This window comes from Siphateles boraxobius, unplaced genomic scaffold, assembly GCF_051911475.1.
Source record: "Siphateles boraxobius isolate OS27281-9 unplaced genomic scaffold, OSU_SipBor_1 5, whole genome shotgun sequence".
NCBI classification, from domain to species: domain Eukaryota; kingdom Metazoa; phylum Chordata; class Actinopteri; order Cypriniformes; family Leuciscidae; genus Siphateles; species Siphateles boraxobius.
The window spans coordinates 31,944,500-31,959,001 of NW_027509141.1; the positions used below are offsets into that span (position 1 = coordinate 31,944,500).

Consider the following 14,502-nt stretch of genomic DNA (forward strand, 5'->3'; position numbering starts at 1 on the left):
TCTGTTCGGCATTTTATTAAAACGGGTGATTTTGAGACTTTGTGTGGTCAAAGTCAACCTTTCTTGCTATATCAATACCACTCCAGTCCCACACCATAAATGCATCAAAGTAGCCGGTGCAACTTTTCTCTATTTATGGATATGACGAGACATTAATTCCTGTGAAAACCATCAAAATATAAACACGTATAATAGGCTTAATATAGTGAATCAGTGTAAGACAAAAAGTTAAATAGAGTACTTTTAAGCACTTTGCTCCTGCTGGTAGATGGCTGAACTGCAGCATTTTGTTGCACAAAGCATTAAAGGTGCTCTAAGCGATGTCACACATTTTTTAGGCCAAAGCTTTTTTTGTCACATACAGCAAACATCTCCTCACTATCCGCTAGCTGCCTGTCCCCTGAACACACTGTCTCTGCAGACACCCAAGTTTCCACAAACGGCAACAAAAACAAACTGGGCTAACCCGCACCACGAAACATAACAAACTGTTCCAGCCAATAACCGACAAGAAGGATTTGGGGGTGGGGTTTGGGCGCGGATGAGGAGGAGGGAGGGTCAAGCTAGCCTCTGTTTTGTTTGACAATACTTCGAATGTCAACAAGAAGTGACGTCACCAAACATCACTTAGAGCACCTTTAAAGAAATAGCCACTTGTACTGACAAAACAAATTTTTTGCATCAACAATATATTTTATTATATTATAGCAGATGTTTTCTAGTCTTAATAACTCTTAAAAGAATGAAATGGAATGACATTTTCCCATCCTGCTGCTCAGGATAGTAAACAGTTTTGGGACTGTGCGTGTTTTTGTACTGCCATCAACCAATCAGTGTGTCATGTTAGTTAAATCGTAACCCATATCCTGTATGCCCAGGTAAAAACAGGATGCAATACCTTTATTGTACATGTTGGTTGGCACCTGCACCACGCTGAGGCTGAGGTTGACGGATAGGTTACTAAAATGATCGTTGGGTTCCAGGAGGAACTCTCCTCCCAGCTCCACGCTGTTCCCATCTTCACCCACCTCATTTATCAGCACTGCGTTGAAATATTCGTACTGCAGGAAGAAAAACGAGCAAAACAAGTCTATATAGAGGTGTCAGACTTGAAAAAAGTGAATACTTTTTGAATGAAAAAGTAACAATTTTATTTTTGTTGATAATACTGCAATATTACTGATATTCATTCTATGGTGTAACAGCACTTGAACGTTCAAAAGTTTGCAGTCAGTAAGATTTTTTTAAAAGAGCTTTCATTCATCAAGGACACAATAAACTGATAAAAAAATGACAGGAAAGACATTTATAATGTTACCAAATTTCAAATAAATGCTGTTCTCTTGAACTTTCTATTCATTAAAGTATACTGAAAAAATGTATCACTGTTTTTCTGAAAAAAAAAATATTAACTGTTTTCAACATCGATAATTATAAGAAATGTTTATCGAGCAGCAAATCAGCATATTAGGATGATTTCTGAAGGATCATGTAAAATTCAGCTTTGCCATCACAGTAATAAATTACATTTTAAAATCCATTAAAACACAAAACAATGAGTTAAAATTTTAATAATGTTTCACAATATTGCTGTACACAATATAATATATAATAATGTGAAGAAAGTTAATAATAATTTCTGAGTTTTTGGATGCAGACTTTGTCAAATCTGATCACAGTTTGAGACCCTATTGAGATCTGAAACTCTAGAGGGAGTGTGAGTTTACATGTGGGATTAACAGCGTCTTTCACTCAGACAAAAAACTACAGAATGTTCAGCAAAAGTCTCTGTTTAATGGAGACATTAAACATTCCTGATTTCTCTTTCCTACATCAAAACAGTCAGGTATGCTTAACCATTTAGATTAAACCATTAAGGCCCGGTTTCACAGACAGGGCTTAGACTAAACCAGGATTAGGCCTTAGTCCAATTGGGGCATTTAAATAGCTTTTATAAATGTGCCTTCGAAAAAAAACCATTACTGCTGTGCATCTTGGGACAAAACAATGGCATAGAAATATATTAAGATATGTCAGTGCGAGTTGCTTTCAGTTAAGACAGCTCAAACATGCATTTTAGGCTGGACTAGACTTAAGCCTTGTCTGTGAAACCAGGGGTATAAATGTTAGTTTACGAACTGCATGCACACACACACACACACACACACTCAATGAATACAACATTTCACGCTTGCGTCCCAGACGAACTATAAAGGATATCGGGCAAAGAACATTTAGTTTGTGTCCAGAGGGCATGCGTGATTAAACTACCTCTCACTTTACTGGACCAGAGGTCATTCTGTGAAAAGAGGCTATCTATCTGTTAGGTGAGTGTACTTGATAACACCTTTGTGTTTACTATTAAGCGGTTTGTGTATGTGTGTGTGCACTTGGCATCAGTTCCTGTTAGGGAGGGGGCATCACTTCAGAGCTCAGCAATGACAGCTCATACCACGGCTGGGCGCTCCGGTGATACACCCCTGGAGGGGCGGAGTGGAGCAGAGTCGAGAGGAGCGTGGCGACGCAGAGGAGAAACGCTCCACACTCAGCGTTTCTGACAGCACTGCGACAAGCTTTTGAGGGTTATCAACAAACAGCAGAAGCAGGTGCTGCACACCCCAACGAGTCCCGGTCCCAGTGGGTCCCAGTGAATCAGAACTCCTCATTCAAAGAGTCACGGTCAGAAGTGTTTCATCCAAACCTTTATAAACATTCACTCTCGGCCAGACCATTTATTGAAAGCTGAGTTTTTATATACTCACACTGAGGCACTAAAATAATTAGATTAAAACGCTTAAATAACATAACATTATTTTCATTACTTTTTTTTTATTTCGGTGCATTTTTATTTGCAATTTATTACTCTTTTTATTTTTACATTTATTCCTGTAGTAAATCTCCATTACATTTTTTATGTCCTGATGTCTTCGATCGACATCAATATAGCCAATAAAACACTCACAAAAAGTATTATTTTAATAAATCATACTTATAATTACTAATGGATTTAACAAATAATATATATATTTATTTATTTCCTGAAAAATAAAATTCGATTGCATTTTTTTGTCTTCACAAAAAAAATATTCACAAAAATTTATTATTTTAATAGATTATTCTTGCAATTACTAATCAATTTACATTGTTATACACAAAAAACACAAATTAAAATAAGTGAGTTAATGAGAGTATAAAATTAATTAATGTGTTAGAATAAAGAGTGTGTAGCTCTAAAATAAACATCCTTCAATTCAGCCAAAAGGGTTTTATTATTAAAAAAACAACATACAGAAATATAGAGGGTACAAAACCGACTCTTTCACTACAATTAGTTGTGTGAATAAAAAAAAGACACAGTTTATGAATTACTGGAAATGTATTTCTACGTACAGGAGAGTGAGTGCATGAATTCATTACTGAGGGGGGATACCATTATTTTAAACGTATTTTGCTTCAGTGAATTTTCCATTTGTCCCTGAATAGCGCAGTCAACGTGGAGTCATTTATCTTAGTCGGAGTGCGGAGGCCGGAGCGAGGGGAGGGCTTTCCGGCACATAAATATATATATAAATATAATTCACTTCAAGAACTAAACTGGAGGTCATGTACAGGATATTTGCATAAAGCAGGGCTACAAGATTATGGCAAGGAGAGCAGCGGCTTTATTAAAATATCCCTTAAGATTCTATTCTAAAGAACACAATAGAATCTATGAAATATTCATGAAAATAGGAGCATTTTAAAAATTAATATGCATGTAATTTTTGTGTTTAAACAAAATGTATAAGAGCATTAGAGTGATTGGTTTTTTTAAGAACTGTTCATGGTTCTGAAATCTTCCCATGTAATACAGCAAAAACATACAAGTGTACAAACTCTCTCACCTGTAGGTCAGGGTTCTCCTCATGCTGAAGATGAGCTTCCTCCGCCGCTTCTACAAGCCTCTACATATGAGTGACATGACACAGACAACAGCAGAAACTTAGAAGAGATGATTGATGGCAAAATACAAAGAATTGTTCTTGATGAGCAACATCAGCTATATTTCAAAGATGCAGACATTTGTGAAAATACCCTCTAGCTACATGTAAAAGGCATTTTATAACTCAATTTTATAATTTCATAACATCAATAACAAATGTATTACATTTTATAATGCTTATCAGATCATAAGTTTATGTTTTTTTCAGAATGCCTTTGATTCATATGGAGGGGGATGGGGGTTGACTTTCAATAACAAACTGACCCTGAGAAACATTCACAGATGTAAAACTTTACAACTAGCCCTGTCATAAAGACAGATGCATTCAAGTTAAATAGTCATAATGATTTATTTATGAAAGTAATTGTATGAGGTGACCTCTTTAAAGCAGTAAAATAATGTTTAGTTTACCTGCTGCTTGCAAACAGGTTGTATTTCACATGGTGACTTGTTCCCTTGCGGCAAACACGTGTGTGTGTGTGTGCAAAGGACAGTTTATGTTTTGTCGTCATTGAAAAGTGCTGGCATGCATTTTTTTTCTTTAGTTACATGGCGGTATAATTGCTTCCAACCCACAAAGCGCTTTAGGAAAAATAATTAATACTTGTCGCATTTGAAATTATAGCAACAACAGAACCAAAAAAAGACGTTGTGCCAATTTTATACATACAAGCTATAACCAAGCTGCTCTGTAAAATATAATACTATGAGGCTATGCCCCTGAAAAAAAAACATAATAAAATAACATGCGTTCTAAATATGTTTAGATAGGCCTACAAATAGGGTGCGAATTATGACAGTCAAAACATAAGGCCGGAGGGGGCGTTTATTCTTTTACACGCAGTAGGCCTACTTTTCAATCGTGTTTTAAACGTCTCATTAACCACAAAAGCTAAATCACGAGATAGAGAGGGTAAAAACAGTTAGATAATGCACGAATTTTCACCTGTTGCCAAACAGGTGGCGCTAGAGAACTGAATAGCGCGTTTACCTGAGGAGGTAACCACAGCAAACATAACTTAGGCCTGCTACACACGATTATTACGGTAAGTTAACAAAGATGACAAATTGGCATTTATAACTTAAGCCGATATTTACATCACAGATAAACCTATCCTAAAAAATTTTTTAACATTTTGTTTACAAAGTCTATTTGACTGTGAGTTAGGCCTTAAGTGTTGCTGAACCCCAAAAGATTGGGCTACACACCGAAAAATAGCCTTCCTGTTCCTATTAGCCTAAAACTTCCTTTAAGACAACCTTGAAAAACAGTTTATTGTTCTGACTCACCTAGTTACTTCTTTAAACCACCCCAAGGTTGAGTTGGAACTTTTTACAGCTTTCAAACAATAGGCTGTTTCAATAAAATAAGTTTGTCAGCGCGTGGATTTCATCTCACTTATGCTCGTGAACAAAAGTCGCTTTCGCGTGAGTAGGCAAGTAGGCTAACGTTAATCATTTGTCATTTTATTAGGCTATAGATTTAACATACCACAAGTAGGCCTATATAGCCTAACAAAACCCGTTTTAAAAAAAATTAAGATGGATAAACACGAACATTATCAGTAGAACATCATTTAAAAATAGGCCTAAATCACTATAAATGGATAACCATTTAAATATATATATATATTTTTTATTTGTAACATTAGGCTATTTGTAGAATTATTTTCCAAAAGAATAAAATGTGCTGCAATACACTTGGATGTTTGTGGTATAAATTGTATCTAACTCCCTTCAAATCCGGCGAACGTGTAAATTTATTCCGTAGCCTTAAATACGCGCATGCATTTTATAAAATCGGTATGCAGTAACTACAATTGCATGAGGTGTATTTCATGGGTTTTACCTTTCATGGCAAACCGACTCCATTGCATCATAAAGTGACTGTGTGTATCTGCAGGAGTTAGATAAGCCTATCTCCTCCACACACACAGGCAATTAAAGCCTGGACCGTGTGTGTGCCTCTGAAGAATAACGGCACGATCCGGTTGTAACGGGAAAATCTATATGTTCTTCTGTATAGAAGGGAGAAGCTTCAACCCAGATGCTTTCTATACGTTAGCAATAATTAAAGCTGTTGCGGCTGCTGCATCCAAGACAATAAATGATTGATGGAAAATGCTAAAGCAATAGCCTAAGAGTTCATACGCAAATCGTAAAATAAATTTAAAAAGGCAATAGCCTTAATTCCAAACTATATTAACAACAACCAAAATCTATAGACGATGTTATTGAAGGCTGTTCCTTAAAAAAACGGAGGACGCATGCAGAACATTTGAAATTCTCTTCCTCTAATTGTATAGGCTACTTACTCGTGTGGCTTCAGCTTTTTTCCGAAATATTTCCTCCATATTCTGCGCCACATTTTTCACCACTTTTGCGCCGTCAATCTCTTCTATTCGCACCGATTTCTCATGTTCTTTGTATTTCTAAAGAGAAATAAATGAGTCATGTTAAGCAATGAATATAGGTTGCACGACAGACATTTTACTACTTTTTGTGTGTCAGTGTGGTCAAGGATGACATTTTTTGAACAATACAGCTTTAAAAAAACTTTTAAATAAAACTAAATCATATGTTTCTTCTGTAATTCAATCAAATCAAATACCTAAAATATCAATTTTGAATGCAGCTTGTCTGGCAATAGTGAAAGTATGTTGCATGTATTAACAGCAATTTATTAATGCAAAAATAAATGTATTCAACTCTTTAAAAAGCACATTATCATAGGCTATAATAAAAAAGGACATCAGATCGCAAATAGAATAAAATAAAATAATTTTTATTTAATTGCATTCATATTTGCACACTTAATCACTTTATTCTTTCTTTGGTGTGTGTGTGTGTGTGTGTGTGTGTGTGTGTGTGTGTGTGTGTGTGTGTGTGTGTGTGTGTGTGTGTGTGTGTGTGTGTCTGTGTCTCTGTTTGTAGGTTGTGGTGACCAAATGTCCCCATAAAGATAGTATTAGTTATTTTTGACCTTGTGGGGACATTTTTTTGGTCCCCATGAGAAAAACAGCTTATGAATTATACAAAATAATGTTTTTTGAAAATGTAAAAATGCAGAAAATTTCCTGTGATCGGTAGGTTTAGGGTTATAGAGTTTACAGATTGTACAGTGTAAAAATCATTTTGTCTAATAATCTCATAAAACATGAAAACACAATGTGTGTGTTTCACATTTCAGGAAATCTTATAAGAAAGTCTCTGCTTTGTTTTGTTTAAAATCTCCTAAGATATAAAAAAAAGTAAATTCAGCACATTCAGACAGAAAAATATAACCTTAACAAAAACAACACGTTTAGCTCAAGATCTTTTATATAGTGGTAAAAATTTGCACAAAGTAAATTAGATACGGGTAACCCATAATCATCTTTTCTTTTAGTGTAATGGATAGTGTGATACCCTAAAACATGAGTTTTAGTGATCAATGTCCAGCATGACAAGTACAATTTTCTGTAATAGTATAGATAGGGGCATTTACATGCAAATCTGAGGGAGGGAGGCAAATATGTGTGGCAGCGGAAGATGGACGGACGAGACTTTTTTTTTTTTTTAAATGACGAGAGACGTGATTGAGAGACAGGGGACAGTAAGAAGAGGCCTTTACAAGTCTCCATGACCTACGTTTTGCATTGTCTCTTCGTTAATACAGCTGTCATTCTCATTTGAGTTAGTGCCACAAGTCTTCAGATAAGCGTATCGTTGTGCGCCTCTCTCTGACAGCGGCCTCTCTGATTGGCCGATAAGACCAATCCTCTCCAGATAACGAGCTCAATCTTGTCCCTGTAATTGGTGGAACTGCTGCTGCAGTGTCTATTATTGGTGGAGGAAGAGCGCTGTGGGTGGGCCGCTTTGGGGAGGGTGGGCGTGGCTTGGCGAAAGGGCCACGCATTGTTGGAGGGTAATTGAAATGGAGTCAGAATTCAGTAGAAAGATAATAAGTTGTCAAGCCTGGGCGAGTCTGGATAATGAACTACACTTCAGACAACGCTGAGTCTGCAATACAAGCGACACCTAAAGCAACAGCACTCAATGAGCGTTGTGATATTAGACTATTCAAACACACTCAGGCATCGACGCCTGCAGGCTTACACTACTCCACTATAAAAAAAGCCTTTCTGATTTAAATAAGTTCATGTTTAGTGAAACATGGACAGATTTAATGAAGAAAAAACACACACACTCAAATCTCAAAACGTGTGTCACACACAGCCTTTCTGATGAAAAGTATGCATACACTTTTTGAAGACAAATGGAAATAAATGGCATCAACACACACACACACATTAAAATCTTAACTTCAAAAAAGGCTTGTAAAAATGTTTCCAGTACAAAAAATAGACAGCATACATATCCTTCTATCTTTTATCTTTCAGTTTTTTTTAAGGCAACATTATATAAATCACATCAAAACACTCTTGCACATCTCAAATCCTAATAAGTGTTCAACACAGTCCTTTAAACTTAAAAAAAAGCATTTCTGTTAGTGTTAAGTGAGACATGGACATGCATTTCATGAAAAAATGTGTGGACAAAAAAATTTGATAGGACAAGAACCCTCCCGTTTCCAGTAGGCTACGAGAAAATTATGAATACATTTTTTTCTCAGTTTTTTTAAGCACAACAGGAGATCAATCACATGAAAACACGTCCAAAATTTCACTGAATCGAGAAAAAAAAAATAACATAATGTGAATCCAAAAACAGGAGATACATGTAAACAGTATGCATATATGTCTGTTTCAGTTTTGTAAAGTCAACAGGATACACACACACACACACACATGTTGGGTTTCCATGGTTTATGGGGACATTCCATAGATACAATTATTTTTATACTGTACAAACTGGATATTCTATCCGGTTACACTAACTCTACCCCTAAACCTATACCCATCACAGAAACCTTTCTGCATTTTTAGATTTTCAAAAAACTTCACTTAGTATGATTTATAAGCTGTTTTCCTTTAGGGACAAAAAATAAATATTGCCATATATTGGATATTGCCATCTTTGTGGGGACATTTTGTCCCTATAACGTAGGATTTACCAGGACCACACACACATCATAGTTCCACAGTCCTTGTAACTTACAAAATGTCTTGTGATAAAAAATAAGTTTTTTGTAAGCAAAACTATTAAGGTTTATTAATATAATAATATAATATTTTTTTTTTTTTTTTTTTTTTTTTTTTTACAAGACAACAGGACATCAAATATCATGAAAACACACACTCTGGCACATATCAGACCCCCAACATGTTTCTAACACCAACACACCCCTCCACACACACAGTTCGTAGCACCACGCGGCAAATTACCCCTTTAAGAGAGAGACCATGGAGAGTTGTTGAGGCGGAACAGTTCATTTCACGCCTGTCCTGCCTCCCCACCCCTCACCCTCCGTCCCAGCACCCTCCCCAGCCCCCCAAAAAAGCCATATTCAAACCCATTAATGCTACGTTTGTCAATAGTGATGATGACCCCACTGATTCAAACACAGTAGAGAAATAGTCCCGGGGAGTGTCCCAAACTACCAGATGCTCCTGGACGAAACAGGTTTTTGCAATCATATTCTCAAGATGCTACAAAATTATTCAGCGTAAAGATGCCTAATGGTAAAGTATTTGCACAATCTGTTATTTTGTTGAGGCGAGGTGGAAATTTCAGCGATTGAAAGCAACAAAGGGTGACATTTGTATGGCTACCCCCCCCCCCCCCCCTCCCCTTGTGTAAAAATCAGGTAATTTTGCATAACAAGCTTAATGATCACTCTTAACGATCCTCCTTAATGAACCGGCCTGCTGCCTCATCCCTCCCTTTCTGCTTCCAGCTCTTCAGACAGGCAGTTTATTGGCTCTGAGCCCCACCCATCGGTCACGCCCACTGAGCAGGATGATGGGAAAAAGTGCAGACATACGCAGAAACGGCAATGAAGAGAGAACACAACTGGCTGGGACATTTTACAATGTGATTGTGTGTGCGTGCGTTTAGGCTGATGATGAAGATCATTCTGGGTGGGATGATGGAACATGTTCATTATTGATGCTTTTAGCTAAATCAGGAACAGATTTCCATCTTAACTCTTACCTTAAAGCGATAGTTCACACAAAAATGTGTCATTTTTTACTCACCCTTATTCCAAACCCATATGTTGTATTTTATTATGCAGGGTTTTTTTTTTTTTTCATTGAAAACCGAAGGATAGATTATAAACGATCTTCCCTCATTTCTTTTTAATACAGTTCATAGTAGGGATGCACCAAAATCTTTTTGGGCCGATGTACATTTTTAACAAACAACTATTGGCCGATTCCGATACCGATATTTGTTACTTGCATAATTTTGTCATTAAAATAGATAGTTTTAAAATAGCAAAGTTCAAAAACGCATGTTTTAAGGTATACTAGCTAGTTTATTGCTGCATATTCAAATTATTTTCATTGAACATGGATTGGATCCATTTAACACCCAACAGGCCAACATTATAAGAGAGGCACAGAGTAAGACATATATAGAATACAAATATAAAAACTAGACAACCTTCAAAGGTTATTTTTGCTATCAAACTATATATCCTGACAAACTATATTTTGTAAAGATTTCATTTTGTTCACGCAGTTAATTAACAAACTATTGAATGCCGATGTTTTCACATTGATCAAAAATCGGCCGATAAATATCAGCTGCCAATACATCTGTGCATCGCTATTTCATAATGACCACATCTGTCCTAAATGGACAAAAAGCACCACAAAAGTTGGCGATATGATTAATGCACTATAATGAATCATAAAATTTTTATAGCAAATAACAAATGGAAATTTAAGTCGATATCTCATAATTGTCCACTCCACTGAAGCTCTGAAATTTCATTTGCATTCGCCTTCAGATATTAAAAATATCTTGATGTATCAAAAATATTGATGCACAATGCCATATTTTGCGTCATTGTCATGAAGTTTTATTGGTTTTTGTGTTTTTTGTAATGAATAAGGTGTGCTAGTTTGAATATGCACAATGGGAAATTAGATTTTTCAGTAAATAATAACCCAAACATGAATATTCTGTCATCATTTATTCAATCTCATGTTGTTCAAAACCAGTATGACTTTATTTATTCTGCAAAACACAAAAACATTTTTTTTGAAGAATGTTGGTAGTCAAACAACACTTGAGTCCATTGACTTCCATTGAGTCCATTCTATGAACAAAAAACACTAAAGGTTTGTCCCAATTCACGTACTTGAGCACTATTCAATGCAGTTTTGTGAATAGTGTGAGTAGCGTGTTCACACTGATGTAAAAAATGCCCCCAATTGTCACAGCTTTCTTTACACTGCAAAGGGGGAGGGGCTATCAGACTCAGGTTGAGTACATAGTGCATCATTTGGGACATTTTTCTAAATATCTTTTTATGTTCCAGAAAAGAAAGACTGATACAGTTTGGGAGGGTAAATAAATGATTTTAATTTTTGGAGTATCCCTTAATATTTGAGTCTGTTTCTCACTCTAAGCTCCTGTATGACTTTAGAAGACTCAGAGTTTATGGACTAGTACGTTTTAGAGCTTGGCAGACATGGTTACTTTGAACTGAACATAAAAAATGTTTTCGAACAACATGAAGGTGTGTAAACGAAGACAGAATTTTAATTTTTGGGTGAATTATTCTGTTAACAATTACACAAGGTAAATCAGCCACATTGGTCTCGGATCAGTGGATAAATACAACACCGGTAATGGCTCTGACTACACTATAGATTTTTCTGTAAGTAAGGGCCCGATAGCTAAAGATAGACCCTGAATCTCAGTTTTAGTTAAACAATCAGTGTTTGTGGACAGATGTATCCTTCACAAAGACAGACTTATCTACCTCACTAACATACATGAAGACTCCCATCATTCTCAGCTGTAATTTTCAAAGCCTCAGTTTCAATTTCAATTTAATTTCCGCTGTTTTATAAACAGACCCGGGCTAGTTCAGTTAAAGAGTCACGTACACACATTCTGTGAGGAGGTAATTACGACGATAATATGTGCACTGATGGTGAGAGCTGGGCTCTTATCTCACACCAACACTGAGAGACTTATTAATACTTCAGAGAGAGAGAGAGAGACGGGGTTATCTCAAAACATCCATCACTGTTTTTCCTTCAGTAGAATCCGAGAGGAAATGAAGTGTGTTCTGTAGTATTCAACGCCACCACATAGTGCATTCAAACAGCAATATTAGCTATAACACGGTATACTGGAACAAAGAAACCAGGTGGAGACCTTTATCCGCAAAATATCGGCAGCCATAGATGTGAACTTTAATAATAAAATATTAATATTGTGATGTGTCTGAGCCTTTTTTCTCTTTTGATATAGTTATCAATATTGAATTGTTTATATGTAAATATAAACCATCTACGTCACACCAAAAAGACTACATAATGTACACAACATGAACGGATATGAATGAGGAAATAAATAATACATCAAAAAATAAGACAAGGGCCGTCAAATGCATGCTTTATTGCCCTGTCTAATTTCCCTTGATTTTACTACTTTATATATTTTTTGAAGAACATCATGATTTATTTAATAATTTGAATTTTTTTAATGCTTGAATTAAAAAAAAATGTTAACCCTGTGACCAAAAAGCAGAGTTCATAATATCAGCTGCCACCATGTGGCTAAAGTGTTTAGCACATCGTCAGATGCTCCTTTTTCATTTATGAAGAGACACATTCATTCAGTTATTCTATTTGTCCAACTAGTCCTACACAGGTGTTTAGACGGAAAAGACAGATCGGAGGAAAGAAACTGAGCGTAATGAGCCTTATCCAAACTCTCTCTCTCTTTCTCTCTCTCTCTCTCTCTCTCTCTCTCTCTCTCTCTCTCTCTTTCTCACACACACACACACACACTCAGATTATACACCTGGATGTTGTAATGCAAAGCCATCTGTATTCATATTCAAGAAGAGGTGTGTGTCAATGCAAGTGTGTGTGTGTGTGTAAGAGAGAGAAGGGGAAATACCTTCTGTAAGAGCTGAGATCCTGAGTATTTTGAAGCAATTGATTTTATTTCACCACCAAACGCTGAAGCCCAGAGTTTCACCCTGTTGGGGGAAGAAGAACCCATGTAATCACTTACAACACATTATGCCACAATTACAGTATTAGCAATTATAGATTAAAAACCGTTTGCAATCATTATAATGTATTCTATATGGCCATACGGGAGCATATTTGTTAAATTCACATTGTTCTCCCTTATGTTTCTCATTTTATGTGTCAAAAAGTTTCTATGCCATAAAAGCTTTGCATACTGTATTTTCACTCTACACTATCTTAAGGAGCTATAGTATTTACCTGATCTGACTCTTCTAAATGGTGTAATATAATGTAGCGAGTTTGATAATATCATTTTACTGTAAATTATTTGTGGTTTAATTAAAATCAGTTGACTTAGCTGTTATAACATGGAGCACATTTCTGAACACTTTACACATTTTTTTTCACTTAACAGCAATTATTAGGGCTTCTTTCCAATATTTTGTTGTTTAAAATGTGTATAAGGTATTATAAAAGTCTCATATTTGGACTAAAGATAAATAGACCCCCACAATAACCACCACAAAGCATAGTTTAAACCTCTATTATGTTCTGATGAAATGTCAAGTCTTAATTTCAGACTCTTTGAAATACTCTTTGATGGCTCTCTACAAATTTTTTACTTATGGATTTAATACAATTATGATGGCTTCTCTATATTTTGCATGCATTCATACAAGGTGCATGTATATTCTAAAATCTTATAGAAATTTCTTGACCCTTAAAACACCACTAAAACCCTCACACAGGATAGTTTTAATCTCTCTTGGTTTCTATATGCATATAGATTAAATGCAGTTATGCTGGCCTGTTCTCTATATTGTGCATGCATGCTCTTCTACTCACACTGATAAGGGGATCTCCGGTTGGGACCCCCGCACCCCCGGCGCCGTCCAGAACGCGCTCATCACACACAAGAGGAGGCAGTGCGCGTGCTTCCGAGGAATTCTCCGGTCCTGCTGCATCCTTCCTCCAAAATTTCCTACGCTGCAAAAGAACCGGTGGCTCTGGCAGCCTTTAGAATTCCCCCTCCCCTCGATCTTTCTCCCCCGGTTACAAAAACAGCACTGAGCGCCAATTCAGCAGCACATCTGCCCGCCTCAGCGCGCGTGCTGCCTCCGGAGCTTCAGTCTCTCCGCCCAGCTGTCACACACAAGACCTCCTGCTCGTGCTCTTTGACATCGATCCTTTGCTTTTTATCCCTGCATTGATGGCATAGAGAACTAAACAGATATTTAAATGCTCATTCTTGTGCACGAGCCTTTCTCTTAGAGCTGATTAAGACCAAATGAACTAGCGCGCTCTCACTACTGGCGCTGCTGATATATGATGAACGACACTTTCGGGTCAATGCATGTACTAAAGGCAGAAGTTTAGGGAGAGGAGAGGCGAGCAGAAAGTCATCAAGACAGT

The 14,502-nt window shown here is 36.5% G+C and overlaps 1 protein-coding gene across 4 annotated transcripts in view; it reads right to left on the reverse strand.

Annotated features, from left to right (window-relative positions):
* The window catches only part of cacna2d3 (calcium channel, voltage dependent, alpha2/delta subunit 3), a 47,553-nt gene extending 33,051 nt beyond the window's left edge, over positions 1–14,502 (reverse strand). For all 4 annotated transcript variants that reach the window (XR_013194923.1, XM_077203911.1, XM_077203909.1 and 1 more), the window contains exons 1-5: positions 13,936–14,502; positions 13,013–13,094; positions 6,298–6,414; positions 3,885–3,944; positions 899–1,061 (exon numbers count right to left, since the gene is read on the reverse strand). Coding sequence is in view for 3 of the 4 variants with exons in the window: in XM_077203911.1 (XP_077060026.1) it covers positions 899–1,061; positions 3,885–3,944; positions 6,298–6,414; positions 13,013–13,094; positions 13,936–14,054 (541 nt within the window). In the remaining variant the exon portion in view is untranslated. The remainder of the gene's footprint in view (positions 1–898; positions 1,062–3,884; positions 3,945–6,297; positions 6,415–13,012; positions 13,095–13,935) is intronic.